This window comes from Lipophrys pholis, assembly GCF_963383615.2.
Source record: "Lipophrys pholis genome assembly, chromosome: 8".
NCBI lineage: Eukaryota > Metazoa > Chordata > Actinopteri > Blenniiformes > Blenniidae > Lipophrys > Lipophrys pholis.
Genome location: NC_137630.1, coordinates 30,069,614 through 30,094,062, shown reverse-complemented (window position 1 = coordinate 30,094,062; position 24,449 = coordinate 30,069,614). Strand labels below are relative to the sequence as shown.

At 43.0% G+C, this 24,449-nt stretch overlaps 2 protein-coding genes across 2 annotated transcripts; one reads left to right on the top strand and one right to left on the bottom strand.

Moving 5' to 3' along the window:
• The first annotated feature begins 8,593 nt into the window (after window positions 1-8,593).
• Window positions 8,594-14,614, top strand: ca6 (carbonic anhydrase VI). The gene is made up of 10 exons (XM_080469636.1): window positions 8,594-8,957; window positions 9,433-9,612; window positions 11,528-11,676; window positions 11,965-12,060; window positions 12,773-12,839; window positions 12,916-13,073; window positions 13,153-13,279; window positions 13,378-13,461; window positions 13,542-13,574; window positions 13,648-14,614. Exons 1-10 carry the CDS (start codon window positions 8,867-8,869, stop codon window positions 14,280-14,282), a joined length of 1,620 nt encoding a protein of 539 aa, XP_080325762.1. The 5' UTR covers window positions 8,594-8,866; the 3' UTR covers window positions 14,283-14,614.
• On the bottom strand, window positions 14,498-24,449 carry LOC308113380 (solute carrier family 2, facilitated glucose transporter member 5-like). The gene is made up of 12 exons (XM_080469637.1): window positions 24,399-24,449; window positions 24,168-24,266; window positions 23,929-24,089; window positions 23,169-23,293; window positions 22,939-23,091; window positions 21,536-21,661; window positions 21,271-21,458; window positions 19,441-19,551; window positions 19,254-19,355; window positions 17,156-17,231; window positions 16,697-16,824; window positions 14,498-14,863 (listed from the first exon to the last, which is right to left on the bottom strand). The coding sequence occupies exons 1-12, from the start codon at window positions 24,438-24,440 to the stop codon at window positions 14,639-14,641; spliced, it is 1,536 nt and encodes a 511-aa protein (XP_080325763.1). The 5' UTR covers window positions 24,441-24,449; the 3' UTR covers window positions 14,498-14,638.

The following is a 24,449-nucleotide window of genomic DNA, read 5'->3' as shown; positions in this document are numbered from 1 at the left end:
AGGACTGAACCCGGAAGCAGCGCAGTGGAGGAGCGAGCTGATTGGCTGAGGGCGGCAGTGCGAGAGGGGACGCACGTTCACCATGAGCAGTTCAGACATCCCATAATGATAAGCGGAAGCAGAGGGTCCAGGACTCATCCATCGCCTTCAAACAAAGATTCATCTCATTAATGAACTAATTCATTACAATTTAATAAAAAAATTTTTTATTAAAAAATAAGTGTCTTGCGACGTAAAATATCCTTCTGTTGAACTTTTGAGAGGTAGATTTAATTTTGACTAAAAGTTTAAAAAAAAATTCATTTCACACACGTGATACCTTCAACATGTGCGCAATCCCATATACTCCATCTACCATCTAAATATACATGCAATAGATATAAACCCTTGAGTGATAATACAATGAATTAAAGTTAAAGTTTTATGACAATATATCTAAGAAAAAATAGATAATCTATATTCAAGTATACACACATACATAACTACATCCTATGTCCAAGGACCATGCCTGAACAGGGGTAGGAAGAAGTAAAACTTCTCTAATCCTACCCCTTCCACAATATTTAACAGGATTATATAATTATCTTTATGTCATAACAGTACAGTTGTTTTTTTAAAGACATTGAAACAACTAAGCATCTTTATTTTGTAAATTCTGTAAATATTACACAACAATTTCAAGTGAAAATGCAGAACTTTCATCGTGTTTTGGGGTCTGTTTACATGACGACGGTGCTCAGAACCACTGAAAACACACATTTTATAGTTGAACAGTTTTATAGTTGAACAGTTTTATAGTTGACAGTCACAAATGTGTTTGTTTTTCCTTGCGTGTGCGACTTTATTACAAAAATAAACAGCACCCACTAGTGGCCCAACATGAAAACTGCATAATTTTCTTTCCATGTACACAGACGTCAGTATAAAAACATTTCTATGTAAACGCAGAACTTTTCTGAAATGAAAACACAAAAACGGTGTGTTTCACTTAAACCATCGTCGTGGAAACGAGGCCTTAATCTGGCTTTTGGGTAGCCTTATATAGCTGGTTGTTTTCAAACCTGACAATCACAAAAAAAAGAACATGGCTCTTTGGTATGCTTGTTAAAAATTCCATTCATGATTCAATTCAACTCAACTTTATTTATACTGCACAAAATACAACACAGTCATTTTTAGGGGCTTTTTTATAGGGAAAAACACAACAAATCCATGATATGATATCACTGTTAACACCATTTCATTTATTGGAATGTTCTACATACATGAATATAGGTATATGAAAAACAAAAGTTTTTATTAGGAACTTTAACAACATTTTTCATCTTTGAAATGTATGGGGAAAAAGAACAGAGGGCAGAGAAACATTAAACTTTTTTTTCTCTTGTATGTATTTATTTATCCAAGCCTCTTCCTTTCCAATATTTTTCTCTTTTAGTTATTTTCTATCTATTATTTTGTATTTTCTTATATTGTGTTGTAATAGAAAATGTTAAGTAATGCGTCCGCGACATATATGTTTAGTAAATCGTAATTTTTGTTTAATAAAAAGAAAAAAACGGTTCAGTCCAGGAGGATTGTGGGACTTGTATTTGTAATGTTGTGATGGAGGAGGACGTGTGACGCAGTGATGATGATGATGATGAGGAGGAGGAGGAGGAGGACGTGCAGACAGGCATGCACTGAGCGCGATGCTGCTGCAGGATCACGTGTTGGTCACATGTTCACATCACGTTATTTTCTTTTTTGTAGGGGGGGGGGGGGGGGGGGGACTCTTCACTTCCCATCATGAAGCGTAAAGGAAACAGAGCAGCGTGATTTTCATTGAAGAAGTGACTGCAGTGATTCCTGAAGAGAGAAACTGAAAATAAACTTATTCAACAAGGAGGTTTTAAATCACACGCGTGTCTCTTTCTCCCTCAACTGGAAATGTTTATCCTGGAAATAAACCAGTTTGTCAACATAAGTGTCAAAACCACAACAGGCTCCAATCCAAAACACCAAACAAATGTTAAATATTGCACAGAAACAATAGACTTTTTATAGAGACATTATACACTGTTACTAGATTTGTTAATTTTTCTTTGGGAGAAAAAATATTATGAATAAAAAGTAAAAAAGTAAAAAAAAACAAGGTTTTTGTCAGAGTAGCAGCCATAACAGAACATTGAGGCTCTGATTACATGACAATGTTTTCAAGTGAAAACAAAAAGATTTAAGCAATTTTGGGGTCTGTTTACATCCATCCATCCATCCATCCATCTATCCATCCATCCATCCATCCATCTATCCATCCATCCATCCATCCATCATCCATCATCCATCATCCATCATCCATCATCCATCATCCATCCATCCATCCATCCATCATCCATCATCCATCATCCATCATCCATCCATCCATCCATCCATCCATCCATCCATCATCCATCATCCATCACCCATCATCCATCATCCATCATCCATCCATCCTCCATCCTCCATCCTCCATCATCCATCATCCATCATCCATCATCCATCATCCATCATCCATCATCCATCCATCCATCCATCCATCCATCCATCCATCCATCATCCATCATCCATCATCCATCATCCATCATCCATCCATCCTCCATCCTCCATCATCCATCATCCATCATCCATCATCCATCCATCCATCCATCCATCCATCCATCCATCCATCCATCATCCATCCATCCATCCATCCATCCATCCATCATCCATCATCCATCATCCATACATCCATCCATCCATCCATCCATCCATCATCCATCATCCATCCATCCATCATCCATCATCCATCATCCATCATCCATCATCCATCATCCATCATCCATCCATCCATCCATCCATCCATCCATCCATCCATCATCCATCATCCATCATCCATCATCCATCATCCATCCATCCATCCATCCATCCATCCATCCATCCATCATCCATCATCCATCATCCATCATCCATCCATCCATCCATCCATCCATCCATCCATCCATCATCCATCATCCATCATCCATCATCCATCATCCATCATCCATCCATCCTCCATCCTCCATCATCCATCATCCATCATCCATCATCCATCATCCATCCATCCATCCATCCATCCATCCATCCATCCATCCATCCTTCCATCCATCCATCCATCCATCCATCCATCCATCCATCATCCATCCATCCATCCATCCATCCATCATCCATTATCCATCATCCATCATCCATCATCCATCATCCATCATCCATCCATCCATCCATCATCCATCATCCATCATCCATACATCCATCCATTCATCCATCCATCCATCCATCATCCATCATCCATCATCCATCATCCATCATCCATCATCCATCATCCATCATCCATCATCCATCCATCCATCCATGCTTTGCCCCTATAATTGGTTGAGAAGTGACTCCACTGGTTATTTTCTATCATTTCAAACTTCATTTTGCTATAATGGCGTCTTTATATGAGGGTTTCAGTTCACAAGTTTACTGTGAACTGTTGCACTTGGTCACAGAATCTATATTAAATATTTGGAATTTTCAGGCATACGGAAAGTACATCATTACAAAGAATATACAATTCACTCTTCCCTCCTCTATATATTGTTAGATCAGCTCATAGTTTAATATTCAGGATTTTATAAGGCTAAAGGAAGAAACTTACACAGAGTAATTAAGCACTTTTTAATTTCTGAATACAGAATACAGCCTTCAGACACGACGATGTATCTGCTATGTACAGAGTTTAACTCTGTGTACACACACACACACACACACACACACACACACACACACACACACACACACACACACACACGTTTCCAGTAGTATTGGCCTTCCATAATGAACACCATGGGTTCATGCAGCGCTGCGGTTCACTGAGTGCAGCCTCCCTCGATCCCTCCATTCCTCCATTTCTCCATCCCCCCATCCCTCCATTCCTCCATCCCTCCATCCCTTTATCCTCTCATTCATGGCAGATCCGAGCTGCTGCAGTGACCTTGACACGGTCTGTTGATTCACTCACATCCAAGAGCGCCATCTGCTGCCCAGATAGTGAAGTTGCACGTGTGAGAGAGTTTAAAACCCTTTACAGTGCAAGTGACTTTCATATGGTCGTTTCTGCATTCTTTTTTCAGGGAAACATTTTTTGTGCATATGTGATTTCATAAAATATTTATTTATTTATTTATTTATTTATTTATTTATTTATGTGCACCTTATGTAGTTTTCTACACTATTGCTGCAATGAAATGTGTAAATTGTGTAAATATTGACTTATAATACGTTTAGTATTTGTATAGATATTGAAATTAGAAGTGTTTTGTTTGTGTAGATCCTGTAGATTAAAAATAAATAAATTAGAAGTGTTTTGTTTGTGTAGATTCTGTAGATTAAAAATGAAAGTGTTTTGTTTACTAACTGTTAGTATTAATGTAGTTGTGGCTATTTGTTGGTTTTTGTCCCTTCATTGTTGTGGTGTTGCACAGTTACATAATACATCCCTTTTCAGAAAAATTCACTTTTTTGAAGGACACTGGCAGTACACAATGTATTCTTTAAGTAAAAGTTGTGAAAAAACACATATTTTTTCTCAGTTTTGCACAATATTAAAGAGTTTATGACATACTGACATAATCTATTGACATTTATTTATACTGCTTTAAAGAAAAAAAAACAGATTTAAAGTGAAAGAACCAACACATAGGGGTAAGAAACACACATTACAACAGTTAGCGCCCTATAAAGGGTTAAATGAGCATGAAAACTGGTTTCTGCTTTATACCCTGAAGCACATTCAGGAAAATTGTTTTTTATCTTCAACACGTGGAGGAGTTACAAACCTGCAGTGACGAACAACCACAGCTAATAGAAAAGTCACATCGACAATTTAAATCAAACATTGTGACCGTATGCACCAGATTCAGTTATAGAAGTTGTTTTTTTTGTTATTTTCTTTCTATACAGCGTGTTATTATAAAAATGCCTCCTTGTCGATGAGCCGTCCTGAAGACTAACTGCTGCTGACTGAGTCAGACGGTGGTTGGACTGGCCAACTTTGAGGTGTGACCGCCTGCCACTGTGTGAGCAGGGCGTTGCTGGGAAAGAGCTTCAATGCTCCTTGCAAGCTTCCTGAAAAAGTAAATAAAGACACTTCTTCCCTATGCTGGTGGAATTTCTTAAGCCAACAGTCAGCATATTGTGATATAGTCGAAATGACCGGTGTCACCGTGAACCGTCAGGTGATGGTTCCCCTTTCAGTGTGCATGAGGAAGGAGCTTTCTCACTATGAATGATAAAAAAAATTTTATAAAAAAAATGACAGACAAAATGACACAATTCTGCACGTTTTAACCTTAACGTGACAAAATTCCTCCTCCTTTCTCCAGGACACTCTCAAACTCTTTTTTTCTATGTTGAAACCAGAACTGCGGCTCTGAGGCGGTTTATCTCCAGAAACCTACAAACTTCAATGTCAAAAATAGGAAGTCTTTATTGCCAAAAAAACACACTCACGTTGAACATCCACACGTAAAAAGCTGGAAATGTGATGCGGCAGTAGTGCAGCCAAATTTAAAGAATATTGAAAAAAAATATAGATTAAAAGCATGAATGTTTTTTTTTAACAAATTTAACAAGAAGTGGCGGACAGAAGACAAATCTGAGACTTCAGCTGAGATATCAGTGATGTTGACTTGCAAACTGGCATTGGCCTAAAAATCCATCCTGTCAGGGTGAGTTTGTAAAAACACCCAGAATGCAACAGGATACAGTTTTGGGACATTTCGGTGTATTTTGCGCCAAAAGGTTTTCTTAAAATTGGATTTATGTTAAAAAAAATAGTCATTTTCCGTAGTGATTGTTTTGTTTTTGTGAAAACATTAACATTTACGTCATGTATACTCAACACCACAACAAAGAAAAACTTTTAATCTTTAAATTTAAACGTCATCGTGGGACTATTTTACCGGTCCGGCCCCCTGAACTAAAATGTGTTTGACACCTCTAAAAGAACAGGTCGGCTGTTTTCTTTGTCCGGGATATGATAGTGAGAGGATATGGAAACAAAGTCACCGCGGCCTGCTAATCACTGTGGAGCTGATGTGTAGTTCAATGAAGAAGATCAAGTCATTAATGTCCTATTTAAAATCCAGATGTGCGTCCCTCCTCATCCTCCTGACGTCAGACAGAAGTGAAAGGTTTATATGGGGTCAGTCGTCTGGTGAATCAACCGGTTAAATAGAATAGTTTTTATTTGAATTTCTTCCTCTGCTAGACGTGGGGGTTCTTCCACTGATCCTTTCTACTGGAATCAAAGAGTGTCCATTCTGCAGACCGGATAGCAGCCTGCTGGACACCGGGGCTGTTTTGTCCTCCACCAGGATCTCTGTCTCTTTCTTCTGATCTTGTCCGAGTGGTGATGACGCCGTTGAGTGGAGGAAAGTGACCGTCTTGTTTTGGTTTTCCAATCCTGTCATTATCACGGCTTCATGACACACGCCACAAAGACGAGGCTTATGTCGTCATATTTCCAGGTAAGTGAGACGTTTTGTTTCCGTAATCCATCGAAACCACTTTTTTTTTTTTTTTTTTTTTTTTTACAGGCAGCAGGTTAAACTAACTCCGACTCACCGATCCAGAACCCAAAGCGAGTGGATGAATACCCACACTAATGTCAATATTTAATCTCACTCAGTTCAGATTGGGTTTTTTCCATGTTTTTCCATATGCATGCGTTGGATTTTTATCAAGGTAATTCTTTGGTCCTGTGAGCCGTGCCGGGTGCGCCATGCCTTCACAGACGTATGGACGACACCTTTAAACACTCGGGCTTTGCAGGATTCATGACCGAGCAGTGTTGTTGTGTTTGTCTCATCAGTTTCTGCTGAGCAGCAGTCTTGAGTAACACGACGCGGTCACCACTTTGACTGAAATTGACCCTCCAGCCTCTCAGTCTCAGTCCCGTTCCTAATCGTCTCGCCATCGAAAGCCTTCGCCACGTGGGAGGCTGTCTGACTGAACTACCACTTCTTCTGCTCTTCCTCTCTCCTGCGCTCAAGCTGCGACTTGAATCCCACGTTTTGGCATCCAAGCACACCTCCAAATTCTCAGTTTTCAATCAAAGAGAAGGACGGTTATCGTGTGTTTTTCCTTCATTACCACCTGCACACCGTCTGCAGCCGAATGATACGGTTACATACCTGCCCCACCATGTGTGAGCTTTAAATGACAAGCCCGCCCAGGGCTGGCGCAATCACTATTAAACTCCGAAAGACCTTAAAAGCTATTATTGTCCTCGGGGGCCGAGAGAAACCGGCTGATTTACTGAGGAAGGAGACAGCTTGGCTTAATTTATACGTGCTGTTGTTTGCAAGGTCAGCGCCGACAGGCATCATATCTGTGGCTCCTTAATGATCTCGGTCTGGAAGCGTCTCTCTCTGTGTGTTTTCATCCACCTGGGCTTGTTTAACAGATTCTTTAAAGCCACTGTGGAGGTCTGGATAAAAAAACAGAGAAAAAAAAACAACTGGTGTTAATCAAGAGGAAGGAAACAGTGAAAATCTTTAAATGAGACGAGTCTTTGATCAGTTTGTAATTGAATCATGTCTTTGCACACACAGATACACACACATAGACTTTGTTTGCCCTTTTCACATTTTTTCTCCTGATTTCAAATTTCGCTCTCTTCAAGTGTTTGATTTAATTGCTCACAATTATTCTTTTTAAACTTCTAGGCAAAGCAATACCCTCGTCTAAAGGACCGAAAATAAAGACAAACAGCTGAAATCTTTCACCTCTGACCTTTAAAACTCACGATGACTGCAGCTTCACAGGACCATGGTCCAGGACTGCTTCTGGACAGTAACTGTGAATTTCTTTGGGGAGTTTTTCTGAAATTTTCTGACTAAAGGAAGGTGCATCATCTCTCTGAGAGAAAAGTTCAGCACATAATGACTCATTAAACCAGAAAATTGTCCTCCAACCTTGGCCTGCTGCTGCTTTTAAAGACATCATGTAGCTCAGTTTTCAGAATTCACAGGTTTTGAAGAAAAGAGTTGGTGAAAAGCACAAAGAAAACACAGATATCTGTAGTTTTCATGCCACATTTAGACTCGTAGAAGCACATATGTCCAGTGAATGTTTGCTGCATCATTTTAGATCACTAATTGTAACACAATTATATATCATCAGTTTTACATTCATTTGTGTTGCTCCTCTGTAAACAGCCGTGATCCTTCAAAGAAAACACACACACACTCCCGAGCTTGACAGCTCTGACATTCAGCCACATGCTGCAACTTGTGAGGGTTTAGCAGGTGATGTGTGATATTGTATTTGATTACTGCTGCTCACATGCTCCATTTAGGAATATCTATTGTGTTTTAGTTTGATCAGCAGCCATTTGTTTGTCCTGTGTAGGTGTGTTTCAGCTCTAATGTGACACAGCATGACGGAGCTCATATGTGGGTTTCAGGTGAAATCAGATAAGATTTTGTTGCACTTCCTAAAATAACACCTTAGTCGGGTTCCCTTATTGAGCTTGTAGCAATAGTTTAAAATATTAGAAGGTGCTTTAAACACAAGGAATGGCTGATGTGCCACAGTGGAGCAACACGTCTGTAGAAATGTGCGTCTCCTTGCCTGATATTTGATGTGTTTTTCAGAGCCTTGCAGGGTTAAGACAGTGGGTCTGTTGGTTGGTATAGTAGCTGCTTTCCTGTCACTATGGGGCTGCTGCTGCGCTCTGGGCGTTTTCAGCAGAGGTTTCAACACCTCCCTTCACACGCAGTTTAAATCCAGAGTGAAAACCTCTGCGAGGTGTCAGTGTCCTGCGTGACTGAGCGGAGACGCAGCGATGGAGGTTTTCTCTGCGTTCGTCTGCGCTGTGATGGTCTCTGTGGTCAGTGCGGGGGTCCCCCATGATGACATACACTGGACATATACAGGTGGGCTTTTTTCAGTATTAAAAATACAAGTTTTGATTAAATAAATAAAAAAGACGTTTTCTGACATTTAAGTTTCGTGCGTAAAACGTGCGTAATGGCACGGGTTCGTTTGAGGCAGGCTTTAAGTAAATAATTAGAACATTTTCTAAGCAAACAAAAGCGATAATTGTCATTGGGTGCTCCTCTGTATTTTAAGCGGCTGAGTTTTGTGGGTGACGCGTTCTCCATTTGGATGAATCTTTTTGGATGACCCTGATTGTTTCGCCGAAGAAAACACTCATCAGAATATTTGGGTGCATACGACACTTCTGTCATAAATATTTGTGGAGTGATTTACCTCAGTACGTCAATCCAGTCGAGCAAGTCTTGTGCTTGGCACTTTAACCAACATCCACTTTCTCCACTGCGCGCAGATGTAACTTTCACCTAAATGCGTGCGTATTGTCACCGGTCCTTTATTTCTGTCTCACAACAGAAGGAGCTTTGGACCAAATGCACTGGCCAACTAAGTATCCTGCATGTGGAGGCAAGAAGCAGTCTCCCATTGACATCCAGAGACGCGGCGTGAGGCACAACCCGGACATGTTACAGTTGGAGCTCAGTGGATATGATGCGCAGAGAGGCAATTTCCTCATGTCCAACAACGGACACTCTGGTAAGAAACATCCAGCCTGTTTCAACACCTCAGACTCATCATAAGCAGGTGGTAAACTGCACTGTGATTGGTGGACATGTAGATGGAATCCACCCTAATTTCCCCATCAAATGCATTTTCATTTCCAAGTGAAGCACACTCACATTTCTGAAGAAACTGGAAGCTGAACAGAACGGATATGAATGTGGACAAATATGAGGCAAACATAACTTCCTAGCGCAAAGTCCTAAGTACTGCACATTTATTAGTGTACAGATAGTTCAAATAAAACAGACAAACAAGAGATAAGGGAAACTTCTAACAGTTATACAATAAAGTAGTGAAACATATTCAACACAAACACGACAGAGCCAGAAATAGAAATGCAAAGTACACAAAGACGAATCAATAAATAATAGCTCATATTTCAGCTCCAGCAAACTGTCTCTGCCGCTTCACATTTCAGCTCCGGGGACAGCCTGACTTTTGTTGTTCACTGTTTTCCTGGAGCACAGAGCTGTCAAACATAAGGCCCGTGGGCTAAATGTGGCCCGCAAGAGGCTCCAATCTGGCCAATTGTTGAAATTTCAAAGAAAACATTGATTTTTCAACAAGTTCATGAAGAGTTGCGACACACCACAAAACTGAGACCTGAGCTGAGATATCAGTGACGCTGTCATGGAGGACAGTTACTTCGCTGTGATCAAACTAGCCTCAAAGCCACGAGTCTGTTAAAACATGCTGCAACAGTTTTAAGGATATTTCACTGAATTCTGCAATTTCATTAAAAGTTGCTTTATGTTCACATTGAAATAACCTCAGATTGTACTTGGTTGGTTTCTGTAAAAATCCAGACATCCTCATCACGTGTACTCAGCGCCACAACAAAGAAAAACCATAAAGTTTAAATTTAAAGGTTGATTATGGCTTATCTTAACAATCCAGCTCACTCAAGATGAAATGTCTGTGGCCCCTGCACTAAAATGTGTTTGACACCTCTTCTGGAACATCTCTGTCTCTTTCAAACACTCTGCTTTATGTGAACAATCACACAACAGTTTGACTGTATTTGATGCAGAACTGGAAACAAATCTAACCAACAGATTCAGATCTGACAGCTTATTTTGCTGTGAGTTGTTCCCAAATTTGACAAATTCCTCTTTTAAAGACCATGATTGAGTTTCCCTAAACTCTGAGCCGATTTCCAAGGCGGCGATTTCAAGTGAAAATGCAGCTTTCTAGAAATGCTTTGGCTGTGTTTTCGTGTAAATTGCGGAAATGCTGCATGACACGGGAGTAGTGAAAAATTATTTTGCTCAGTAGATGAACAATAAGAGCAATGTTTCCTTCAGAGTGTCATGACTTCTAGTCCATATTGTCCCTGGACTTGGTAGTTTTATAGTTTCAGTGAGCGCTATATATTATTATTATTATTATTATTATTATTATTATTATTATTATTATTATTATTATTATTATTATTATTATTATTATTATTATTATTATTATTATTGTAATAGTTGACAGTCATCATAATAACAATCCAATTTGGTGGTCTGGTCTTTATTGTTAATGTTTAGAGTGTATTGTTCTCTGTGCATGTGTGTGGTTTCATTAAAAAAAAAAAAAAAAAAAACAGCACCCACTAGTGGCCCAACATGAATATGACCTTGTTTTCCGTGTTTCTGCCGTTGGCATGTAAAAGCAAAACTTTTCCCAAACAAAAAACACAAAAATTAAGCGTTTTCACTTGAAACGTTTGTTTCTTAGTTACTTTATTAAACATGGTGCTGTGCTGTTTCATAAAGAAGAGATTTGACAAAGTTGAAAAAGAAAACAATCCATTTTAAAGTCAGTGTGGAACATCCAGTCAACAAGTCAGGAGAAAGGTGAGGCGTTGAGGATCTGTGACCGGTTGCTTTGTTATTCCCACCAGTTCAAATCGATCTTCCTCCCACCATGATGATCACCAAGGGCCTCCCCGGAAAGTACACGGCCGTGCAGATGCACCTGCACTGGGGCGGCTGGGACCTGGAGGCCAGCGGGGCGGAGCACACCATCGACGGGATCCGCTACATGGCAGAGGTCGGCTTAAAAAACTGTGGAAAATTGCCTCCAGGAGGGAAAAGGGAGAGCGATAAATTATCTTAACAGACCGTCGAAGCGCAGATCAGATTTTGTTAACGATGAAAGCAGAACTCTCAACGACCTTCAATGTGAAAATTGATCTTTTCCGCGTCCGAGCCGCCTACATGCACATTTTCTTTCCGCTGCCGATGCATTCCTGTGCCGCTCTAAACAAGCCTAATCTGGAAAGCTGTTCCAGACGTCGCTGTTGACCGACACCTAACCTGTGGCTCGTCTCTCCTCCAGCTCCACGTCGTCCATTACAACTCTGACAAGTACGCCAGCTTCACCGAAGCCAAAGATAAGCCGGACGGGCTGGCCGTGTTGGCCTTTTTCTATGATGTACGTAAGTCTCACACATGCTTTGTTCCAGCACAATGTTCATCTAATCCACACAGGATGTCGACTCCGAGTCCGATTCAGAGGGTCTTTGTAGTGAAATCTTATAATTTACCAAATGATTCAGTGGCCTTTGAAGTGTGGGAAGCTTTGTTGTGGTCATCCTGCCGCGCTGAAAGCTCTATTGAGTCCCCGTTGAAGGAGCGCTTGTTTCCTGGATCTCGGGCAGACGCTGGCTCTTTTGGCTGCGAGACGCTTCCTTTCCTCAGAGAGGTCGAAGCCACGGCGACCTGTCATCGCCCTGATAGCAGCACAGCCTGCAGTGGAACTCATTCCAGGATGAATCATTGTGAACTTTCAGAGCTTCATCTGGTTAACGAGGCGGTTTTTAATCCTAATATCTCGTAGTATCATGAAGGCAGCTGGAGGTTCAGAGGTTTTTCTTGTAATTCTGCTATTTTCATTTCATTTTCACTTTCATTTGTTTGTTTTCATACCAATCTATCATATATAATTTGTGATTAAGAGATTTAACTTGGGTTTCTTGGAAAGGAACTAGATTTGTATTGTGCTTTGACTCATCTTAAATCTCCATTTCAAACCTTTTGGTGTTTGAGGTAAAATATTTCAGCGATTATAATGTTTTATATCATAAATATCAAATCATAGTGACTGAAAACACTTGGAGACACAGTTCTGTTTTTTGTTTTTTCAGGATGGCCACTTTGAGAACACCTACTACAGTGATTTCATCTCCAACCTGGAAAAAATCAAATACGCTGGTGAGTAAAGTCGACCTGCGGCCCATCAAACAGGAGGTCACCTCCACATTTTAACCTCTCTCGTGACGCCCGGCAGGACAGTCCATGCACATATCGGACATCAACGTGCGCTCCATGCTCCCCGAGAACCTCAACCACTTCTTCAGATACCAGGGCTCGCTCACCACCCCGCCCTGCTACGAGAGCATCCTGTGGACGGTGTTCGACACCCCCATCACGCTCTCACACAACCAGGCACGGCCAACGCCGCTCCCGTCTGTAAGACACCACCGCCGCCCACTCGGTGAGTGACACGTGTCTCTGCTCTCTGCAGATCAGGAAGCTGGAGAGCACGCTGATGGACATGGACAACAAGACGCTGTGGAATGACTACCGCATGGCCCAGCCTCTCAACGACCGAGTGGTGGAGTCGTCTTTTCTCCCACGCCTCGGGAAAGGAAGTGCGTAAGCCTGCGGTGGCGGCGGGAAGCCCCAAGAGCGTCAGTGTCCAGTATTCCTCGGAACTGATGTCATCTGGCGTCACTTTTTGTCCCCGCAGCTTTTTGCCGACAAGACGAAATCGAGTCCAAGCTCCTGAAGATCGAGGGTCTCATCACGTCTCTGGGAAAAAACATTCATTCAGGTGATGGTCTTGGTCCTGAAAACGGCGAAATATGGTCAAATGAATGTCTTACTAACTTTCTTGTGTGCTACTCTCTGAAGGAGGTCTTCGCAACACCAAGCCCACCAGATATCGTGAGTGTTTTTGAGATTAGAGGTCAATGACGGGAGGCGGATGTTCTCGCTCTGATTCTGGTTTCCTCCTCAGAAACTCGAGATCTGTACCCTCTGGTGCTCAACTTCCAGGAGAGGAACGCCGGTAGTTACGCCCTGGCCCGACTCACCCGCCCCATGGAGCTAGACGCCTTCACGGTCTGCATGCACGTCCTGCCGCAGGTGGTGGGCGTCCACACCGTCATCTCCTACTCCAGCCACGGCAACGACAACGAGCTGATGATCTCCATCGGCGAGGACCGAGGAGGGAATGAGGTGGGCCTCTGGATCGGCAACGAGTTCGTCAACCTGCCGCACAACTTCAAGTCCCACGACTGGGCCAACTACTGCGTCACCTGGTCGTCCCACACCGGCGGCGCCGAGCTGTGGATCAACGGCATGGTGGGCGAACAGCGCTACCTGAAGAGCGGCTACACGGTCAGCTCCGGCGGCGTCTTCCTCCTGGGCAAGGACCAGGACGGGCTGCTGGGGATCTCCAACGCCGACGCCTTCGTGGGGAAGATGACGGACGTGAACGTGTGGGACTACGTGCTGACCACGGGAGACATCCGCGACCAGATGTCGTGCGAGAGCAACAGCACCACGGTGGGGAACGTGTTCAGCTGGGGCTCCACCAAGCTCAGCCTGTACGGCGGCGTGCAGCTGGACAGTCAGTACCGATGCTTCTGAGAACGTAAAACTCACTTCTTCCGTTTGTTGTTTTCTTGTTTGACACAATAAACCAAAATATCACTGCTACTGCGGCTGCTGGTGAAACTCTTATGAAATGTACGATGACAGATTAAGTTTCTCGAGCAACAGTGAGTCTATATTTAATTTGTGTGTATGTGTGTGTGTGTGTGTGTGTGTGAGACTGCTTCAGTCATATATGTATTCAAATATTTGCCTCTCCAATAAAGCCTTTAAAGAGACTTGTTTTTTTAATGACAATAAAAATACACAAAAAACAATAATTACATCGAGAATAAAAAACGTGATTTAAATAAAACGTCATTCAGTCCACTCCAGCTTCCTCTCATTTCCCCTCAGAGGGCCGTGACCTGCAACACCTCCTCCAGACTTCCTCTGCTCTTTTTCAGTGGAAGATCGCCGTCACCCAGGTTGATCTCCACGTTGTTCCTCTTAGCAAACATCTGGCAGACCTCCAGGAAGGTCCTGTTCTTGGTCTCCGGCACCATCAGCCAGATGTAGAGCAGAGTGATCAGGCAGATGACGGAGAAGACGATGAAGCAGTAGGAGCCCAGGCCGCTCTGCAGGGGGGGGGGAGGAAGAAGAAAGGAAACGTGATCCGTGTGTCCCCAGGATGAAACGCTGTGAATATGCCAGCCGGGAGGATAAAAACAGCAGAATGTGATTTATGAGCAGCTTGGATGAGCAGATTCTTTTTCTGTCTCCTGTTACTCAAACACGTTCCTCTTTCATTCGGTTAAAAATGAAGACATGAGAGGAAGCAAGCAACAAGACAATCACAATGTTTAAACAAGATTATCCGGTTTGAAAAAAGACCTGGTTTTACAAACACGGTGGATTCAAGATGTTTCCGACGTCATTCAAATCTCCGTTATCAGTGTTTTACTTTCACGTTCCCACATCGTATCTCGGCCGCGTGATGAACCACATGGCTTCTAAAATAACAGCATCCTGCTATTAAATGACACTTTGACACGTTCACCTATCATGCAAAGCCACAATGACGACATCTGTGACTGTATAAATACCTCTAAATAACCACATCGAAATACATGACCCGCATCCGTCCTCCAGAACCGGGTCACCTGGTGAACTCACGCTACACTTCAACATCATCACAACAATGGTAACTTTTGCATTTTTATGCATTTCTCCAGAAAAGAGAAAAAAAAACATCAGAAAATTTTACATATTGTACATTTTCTTAATATTTTTAACAGTTTAAAATGCAATAGTGACATATTTTGTAATATATAAAAGTTCATCATTACATACATTTTTTTTTTTTTTTTAAGTTTCAATCGATGCAAACTTAATTAGAATGTACTTCTCGATTGTTGGAAACCCACCAAAGCATCAATGATATGAATATTGGTGCATTTCTTCATCTAGAAGAACAATGCAAAGTGACTGAGGAGGAAATTCAGGCAGGTTTATAAAGAAAAGCAGCAACAATGTCCACAAACAAGGTCTCACACACACACACACACACACACACACACACACACACACACACACACACACACACACACACACACACACACACACACACACACACACACACACACACACACACACACACACATTCACACCGATCAACAATTCACATAATACAAGTTTTTGAATGGCCGGAGGTAAAATCCCACATTTGCAAACATGAAAAGGTTCAGAATCAAACAGGAGATCCCCTCAGCGTGTTGTCCACTACGCCACCATGTGTCCATGTAACCATCTATAACGTACAAACATGAGGCCCGTCGGCCAAAACCTGCAAGAAAACTGTAAACAAAATTCAAAGAAAACATTGATTTGTTTTCTTAAAACTAATTTCTTGAGAGACACAAGACAAGACTGAGACCCGAGCTGAGCAGCTTTTTTAACATTTCACTGTATTTTGCAACAGAAATTATCATTGAAATTGGCTTTATGTTGAGACTGTTGTCATTTTCAGTCGTAATTGTTAGTTTTTTGTGAAAATATAGACATTTTCATAACATCAACACGACAAAGAAAAACTTTAAATTTAAAGGTTATTTTAGCAGTAGTTTACTCAAGATGAAATTGTGCTGCATGTGACCCCTGAACGAAAATTCGTTTCACACGTTGACTGATGACGTCAAGTGAGATGATGAGAGGAAATAATATTTTCATTCTCTTATTCAGATCCATAGATGAGCTCTGAGAGGAAATTATACAGGATGAACAGGAGTAGAAAAAGGATGCGTTTACATGACAACGTTTCAAGTGAATAATACTTTGTTTTTGCATTCGGGGGGGGGGGGCAGAATGAAAGGTATGAGCAGCGGATGTGGAGACACTTCTAGACCATCTGTGACAAATTTACATTTTGAAATCGTGAAATTCTCGGCGTAAGAGGAAATTGCGCAACTGACCTCCAGGAAGGGGAAGACGAGGCCGACGGTGAAGTTGGACAGCCAGTGGACGGAGCCTGCGACCATGAAGGCCGCGGGCCTGGCCGACTGCCTGAACATCTCAGTGGTTACCACGTAAGGAATGGGACCTGCAGGAGCACACACACACACACACACACACACACACACACACACACACACACACACACACACACACACACACACACACACACACACACACACACACACACACACACACACACACACACACACACACGGAGGCGGTCAGCCACAAGTAAAACACTCATCAGTCCTCTGGGTCACGGCGAGGATGCTCATGTCTCAAACAAGTCACGGCCAGTTTACTAAATATATGATTACACGTCTGCTACGATCCAAACAACACCTCAACTAATGGACCCCCGCACCCCCACCCCCCCACGGTGTAGTGAGTGTGTGCGGCGATGAGCTCAGACTCACTGGGTCCTATGGCGTGTCCCATGACATAGACGATGACACAGCCGATGCTGACGTAGGGCATCCACGTCACGCTGTCCTGTCGACACAAACAGGCAGCTGTTGTAATCACTTACTGGTCGTATTGATCATCGGGAGGAGAGTCCAGGTTAAAGCTCGTATTTGTTTGACCGGCTTGGGGGTCGGGGGGGTGGGGGGGGGAGGTAGGCGGAGGGGGTAAAGATGTGGTTTTGGTGGCTCTTTCAGTTTTTCTGTCTCAAATATTTCATGACCTTCAGCAAACAGAGACGCCAAGTCATCACTTCACCCTCCACATGGTCAGAACTGCACACGTGGGATGTTATTACAAGTGTAGCGCAATTCTTTCAGCTTAGCAGCTTTTTTTTCCTGGCAGATATCCCCCGCCTCCGCCCCGACATTATCGCCAGCTTATCACAACTCCGACCTGCACGCCACTTTCATCATCAGAGGCTTCTTCACTCAGTTTACATTTTAGTCACGTCCAAGGACTCAACGGCTACTCTGCAGAAACATCAGGCTCACTCCTTTAGTGACGAAAAACAAAAACAACACAGACAAAAGAACATAGATTAGATAAATGAGATAATGAACTTGTATTAGAACATTCAATTCTTTCTATTGTATTCTGCTGTTAAAAATAACTTTTGTTTGATTGACGGGTGGATAATTTGCAATTCATCAATACTTTCTTTTCCATATAAGTTCCTTCATAACTGCTTGATTTTACTCATCCATGTCGTTCCTGTGACAGATAATAAAACATGGGTTTTGTCAGGATCTGATTCTGGTTCATTGTGAAGATAAAAAAAAACTCAATATAAACGAGTAATTATCATAATATGAAATACACATGTGGGATATCTTTGATCCTTTAGCCATGACAGTGTTCCAGCTGTTTTAGAGGATAAAAATGTGAAGTTATCCGTGAAAGCAAAATATTAAAATATAAAAAAAAAGGCCCTCAGCATGAATAATTCACGCCTACAATTTTAAGTATGATTCACTAATTTCATACGAAGCAGACATGTGACCCTGCAAACCCTTTTTCCTCTCAACGATCAGAGATAATTGAGTCGGAGTGGCTTCGCTTGTTGGGAGAGTTTCTGTTGAATTAGGAAAACATCCTTAATGCAGCTCTGACACACTGATGCACATCGGCAGTGAAGAAATAAACAGTTTTTCTTTCAGGGGAGGCCGAAAAATCAACATAATGACGACACATTTATCATTCAGAGGAGAGGAAAAACAAGTTGGCTCAGTCACCTTTTACTCAGCGTTTGCGTCTGAAAATGTCGAAATCTCACTCGAAAAGTGTATTTACAATATTAAAGTAGCTGAAAAACGTTTAAGAAACTGCAGTTAATTTGATAAAAAATCTAAACTACAGCAATAAGTATCTAAATGAAACAAAAGTTGGGTATTTTTCTTATTTTAGTTTGATTTGTTGATTAATAGATCTGAACCAGTTTGAACTATTTCAAAAGAAACTAATGTGTAGTAATGAAATTAATCCAAAAGGGTGGAAATAGATGAAAAAGGTCAACTTCAAGTCTAAATGTGGGAGAAATTCAAAGATGTAAACAATCTGACAAAGATTTAGAATCAAAATTTTACTATTCTAAGTGATCATGAGTCAAAGGGACGATAATATGTAAATTTTTCAAGGTTTGTTGGTAATTTTTCAGTGTCTAGAGAGCCGAAATATTCAATACAACATGATCGCAGTAATAGAAACATCAGTGTGATCAATCACAACATGAAAATGACAAATCTTGCGTTAAGCTCTTATTTGTCTGAAGCTGCACTTGTTCAGGGTGATGAATGTTTCTGATATTGTTTTTACATTACTGTCAAGTTGTAAATGTTTAATATAATGATTAATTGTTACCATGTGATAAACTTCCCAGTGAACTTTATATATCTATTCTATCTATCTATCAATCTGAAGAATCACATGATAAATCTATCTCTAAAGATTCAGTTCTGATAACTCATGGCTTCATTCCTGCACTGAGAAACTCTGCCTCCTCTGATTATCGTCCTGGACCAGCAGAGGGCAGCAGAGTCACACATCATGTACCTGCAGGTTCAGAGCCACAGTGAGCATCACACAGCCTCCACAGCAGATCCCAAAACCACAGAGGAGGAGCAGCCGTCGGCCCGAGGCCTCCACAATGAAGACCTGCCGAAACAAATCCCGTGATGAGCACCACTGTTTCCTCGTCAGGAGATCACGCTGCAGACCTCAGCTCCAACAGGACACCTACAGCAGCGATGGTCATGACGACGTTGACCGCTCCTGTTCCCACCGTGACGAACTGGATGTCGTCCGGCTTCACTCCTGCTGTGGCGTAGATATTGTCTGCATAGTAGTAGATCTGAGAAGGTATTGAGAAACACGTTATGGTTCGGAGGGGAATACATCTGATGTGTTTTACTGCACGGGTTGATAAGATTGATCTCCCCTCCTCAGTGAATAAAGCCACTTTTCCAGCAGACCAGAATAAATTCATCAAATATAGTAAAACAGAGTGAAATACATCCAAATAATATTTAATTCACATCATTTAACTGACAGCAGAATTAAAATTTAGGTTGAATTCTGGATTTGTTTATGTTTTCATATAAGATATGGCTATCGCTGATCCAGAGCTCATAAATTACATTTGTTAAAGGCTGCTTGGCAGAGGTTTTTACTGTAAAATGTAAAAGTTATAATTTAATCCACGCTAGTGGAACATCAGTGATTCGTGAAGCTTATTTGGCTCAGGGACTCTGGACTCAGCAGACAGGTATCGGCAGGCGAAAAGGACCGCATCCCTAACCCTGGAGGTTCAGGAAGACATCATCCAGAGGTAGAAGAAACACTTTGAGGGTCTCACGAACACAATGGACATGCTTCCCTAACAGGAGGCAGGGCCTGAGGCTTCTGGGGGGTCCTCGTCCATTTCCCTGGTGGAGGTCACTGGGGTTGTCAAAGAACTCCATGGTGGCAGGAGTGGACGAGATATGCCCGGAGCTGTTGAAGACTCTGGATATTGTCTGGCTGTCCTGATTGACACACCTCTTGAGCGTCGCATGGACCTTGGGTATCGTACCTTCGGACTGGCAGACTGGGGTGGTGGTACTTATTTTCAAAATGGCGGACCACAGAGTGTGCGCCAGTTATCTGTGTACCATAATTCTCAGCCTCCCTGAGAAAGTCCATGCAAGGGTACCAGGAATGAGACTCAAACCAATAGTCAAACCTCAGATACAGGAGGAACAATGCTATTGCCTACGGTCTATTCCCCCTAGATGTCTTGTGAAAGGTGCTTTGGGAGTATAGAGTACTCTGATGCGTCTATCCAGTACTTAACCCTAACCTTATCCGGTGTGAGAACTGCATCCATATACTCTGCATTAAGTCAAACTTGTTCAAGGTGTGAGTTGGACTCCATGGTTCTACCTTATCATTCATTTTGTTTGTGATCTTCAGGTATAGTCAAGGCCAGACAGGCACCTCTGCTTTTTGCAGATGATGTTGTCCTGGCAGCGTCGCATGTGGCCCTCCAGCATCCACTCGAACAGTTTGCTGTTGTGTGAAGCGGTTGGGATGTGCATCAGCACCTCCAAATTTGTGCCCCTGGTCCTCTCACTGAAAAGGATGGCATGCTCTCTCCAGAAAGAGGAGCAGTATCTTCTCCAGGTTGGGGAACTCTCTTGGGGTCTTGTTCACCAGTGATTGTAGGGGTGATCATGAGATTGGCGACAGATTTGGACAGGCAGTAGCAGTGATGCAGCTGTAAACCAAAGCTCTCTGCTTACCGGTCGGTCTACATCCCCACCCTCACCTATGGTCATGAACTGTTGGTCATGACCGAAAGAATGTGACGATGGATACAAGTGGCTAAGATTAGTGTAGGGTGGCTGGCATCACTCTGCCTGATAGAGTGAGGAGCTCATCCACCCGGGTGAGACTCAAAGTCAAACCGCTACTCCTCCACATTAATAAGAGCCAGTTGGGGTGGTTTGGCAGGTGATTAGGATGCCTCCTGGTCGCCTCCCATTGGAGATTTACCAGGCACCAGTTACACTGAATGACAAAGACGTCTCACCGCGTTGACCCCGGACAGCTGCTGTCCCATGTTCATGATGATGATGGAGATAAGCTGCCAGCGTAGAGAGCGCTGGGACAACAGCGTGAGGACACTCAGGTGGCCTTCAGCTTTCTCCGACTGCTCCTCAAGACGCATCTCAGAAAGCTCCGAGTCCACGTCGTCCCAGCCGCGCAGACGCTGCAGTGCTGAAAACACAAACTCACCAAGCTCAAGCACTGCCTCCTGCTCCCCACGGTGAGAAGAGGTGTTGGGGTTTCCTGACCTTTCTTTGCCGTCTTCTCATCTCCTTTCTGGATGAGCATGTACCTCGGACTCTCTGGGAAGAAGGGCAGCAGCAGGAGCTCGATCACAGCGGGAATCCCAGTCAGGCCCAGCATGATGGGCCAGCCTGGACACAGAGGAAACACGGAGGGGGGTGGGGGGTCAATATGCTATTATACATCCATCTTCCACGTCAAACTGAGGGTGAGGGGAGCTGGAGCTACTCCCAACTGTTAATGGACAAGAGAACACATTGAGGTATTTGTATGAAAGAAATGAACTAGAATCATCCTATTTTGTGTCAACCTTCATCAGGCACAATCTTTCTGATCACCAGGATGAAGATTTCAAGACCTTACCTTTATTCAATAATGTAGCCACGTCTTGAACCTCTCTGAACTCCCCCCCTGTGCAGTTTTCACAAACTAAATCCATCTTCCCTTTTGTGGCTACCGGTCAAGCGCCACCCCTTCTTCTGACCTCTTGTCCTTAGTGGTTCAGACTATGCCCATCTTGCTACAGCCACTAAACCAACACTTATGGGGCCACCTGATGGACCATTGGCTGTGCATACCAGGTTTGGAAGAGCTCTACATGGAGCGGCCAGCTTAAGCAAAACCCACAATAGTCTCTCCTTCAGTTTTATCTGCTTGAAAGTTGAACTTCGCAGAAATGTGGAAGGACTCTGGCGGATTGACGCATTGCCCAATCTATATGATGACGACCACAAGGTTGATCCAAGACACATGTATTCTTAATCGACTCCATTCTAAAACAACTGAAGTGAAAATCGATGGTGTAATGTAGAACATCACTCCACTGTTAAGAGCTGCCATCCCTCTTCTTCAAGTGCCAAAAAAGCTGTCTTGACACTCGATGAACTCTCTCTTGAAAAACACATGGACTCAAGGTCCTTCCTTCCTCACACAGGACACCATTTCCGGGCCAACCAAGCCATGGATAAATGCCAAACAAAAAACTGTTGATGAACTCAGAAATTCAGAGCAGAGGCCTCTGAACATGACAACATTCATCCTTTTATTTTGGACCCAAAACACCCAATAACCAAAGTTCTTCACAAGCATTATGGCGATACTGCCACACCCAGGATCAGAGCGTGTTCTGAGCAAAATGAGAAGAAGGTTCTGGAGTCTGTGTGGTCGCCGAGCGATCCATCAGCCATCAACCACAGTGTCAAGCATGTCAAATTCCAAAAATAGCAGTTCTCCCTCCAGCTCACCTTAGATTGTTCAGACCCCCCCTTTGGCCAACAGGAGTCGACTGTGGATTGTTTTGGGCATTTCTTAGTGATAAGTTCTTGGTGGATAGAGAAAAGATAGGGCAACTCTTTCCTTGCCCACCAAGTATAGACAAAAACTTTACATTAAACACGTTGTAGAATACCTGTGCTGTTGCCCAGTATGTTTCTGATGCCCAGTACTTGGGCACTGAGGATGCCGATGGTGATGAAGAGCTGTGGTATGATGCCAAGAGCACCCCTCAGGTTTTTGGGAGCGATTTCACCCAGATACATTGGCACCACATTGGACGAGAGACCTGCAGACCAGTGGACAGGTCCATGGATGAGACGAGCTTCTACACACATCTACTCCACCTCGCGTGCTGGAGCTGACCTGCACAGATGCCCACGATGAATCTGGCCGCAATGATGATCTCATAAGACTTGGCAATCTCACTGACTCCCATCATCACGGCAGGGACGATAGAGAAGATGTTGTTGAAGAGGAGTGTGCCCTTCCTGTCACAGGGTGGAACAAAGTCAGTCCAGATCATAGAAACATGCTGATGGAGATAAAAACAGACGGGCTTGGTGTTGGGTGAGGTATTTCAACACCATCGCACTTCTGTTATCTTTTTTGAATGATTAACCTTAATGGATGAGACAATAACAGACAGAAAAACAACAGTCACACATCCTTTACAGAGCATTCACGTCTCATCGCGAGTCAGATGGGATCCAGTACAGTTTAGAAGTCTAATTTAGACCTCTCACAAGCATAAAGGACAGATTAGGATAGAAAATAAATGGATCTTGGTTTGCTGAATAGATATCAAACGTAAAGTTTTTAGGAGTAAATACAGTATTGTGAGCATTTAGACTTTGTTAAGGCCGTGAACCATCCCTCAGGTTGGTTTCCAGCTGCTGGTTCGGTTTAGTTAGTGGGGAGTTCAAGACTAAGACAAATATGGAATGGAAATCCATTCATCTTTTTTCTACTGTTGACAAATTCAGGCTCACAAACTCCACATGGAAAATCCCCCATCTCCACTTGAACCAGCAATATTCTTGTGTTAAGGAGAGAGTACTAACCATGTCAGCGCCTTAAGAGAAGAATGTATGTACTCTGCCTGTATATCAGAGAGGACATTTACCTCCCCAGCCTGTTGACCAGAGGAGCCACCATCAGAGAGCCAAAGAAGCCCCCCAGAGGGTACATGGACACAGACAGGGACCACAGCAGCGTGAGGAAGTTCCCCTCCATCGGCATGCCATAACGCTCCAGGTAGGTGGTGTTATAAAACTGCTGCATGAACTGAAAAGAGCAGGACAATGCTGATGGAAACACGCCACGACTCTAGTTTACAGGGTCCTGCCTGCGTGCTCAGGTTACCCTCGACGGAGAGTTGATGACCGCCACATTGTAGCCGTACTGGAAGGAGGAACCAAACGCAGAGATGAGCGTCGCCAGCGCCAGGACTGCAGTTAACCTCTGTGTATGAAGAGCACACGTTCACAACATCATCCATCACTGCTGCACTGTTTGGACACTGACAGACAAAGCAGGGGCTGAGCTGTGGAGAACCCCCCCCCCCCCCCCCCCCCCTCCTGGGCCGTAACTCACCCCTCTCTTCTCTGTCTTGCCCCATGCTTCTTTCTCTCCCATGGCTGTGTT

What these genes read in the sequence shown, in the direction of transcription:
- LOC308113380 (XM_080469637.1), bottom strand. Translation starts at nt 24,440, where the DNA reads ATGGGAGAGAAAGAAGCATGGGGCAAGACAGAGAAGAGAGGG. An exon ending in CATCGTGGGCATCTGTGCAG is followed by an intron (nt 23,092 to 23,168) that starts GTCAGCTCCAGC and finishes ACTGGTCTGCAG; the next exon opens with GTCTCTCGTCCAATGTGGTG. An exon ending in GGGACACGCCATAGGACCCA is followed by an intron (nt 16,825 to 17,155) that starts GTGAGTCTGAGC and finishes GTGCTCCTGCAG; the next exon opens with GTCCCATTCCTTACGTGGTA.
- ca6 (XM_080469636.1), top strand. Translation starts at nt 8,867, where the DNA reads ATGGAGGTTTTCTCTGCGTTCGTCTGCGCTGTGATGGTCTCTGTGGTC. An exon ending in CATACACTGGACATATACAG is followed by an intron (nt 8,958 to 9,432) that starts GTGGGCTTTTTT and finishes GTCTCACAACAG; the next exon opens with AAGGAGCTTTGGACCAAATG. An exon ending in GGGAAAAAACATTCATTCAG is followed by an intron (nt 13,462 to 13,541) that starts GTGATGGTCTTG and finishes TACTCTCTGAAG; the next exon opens with GAGGTCTTCGCAACACCAAG.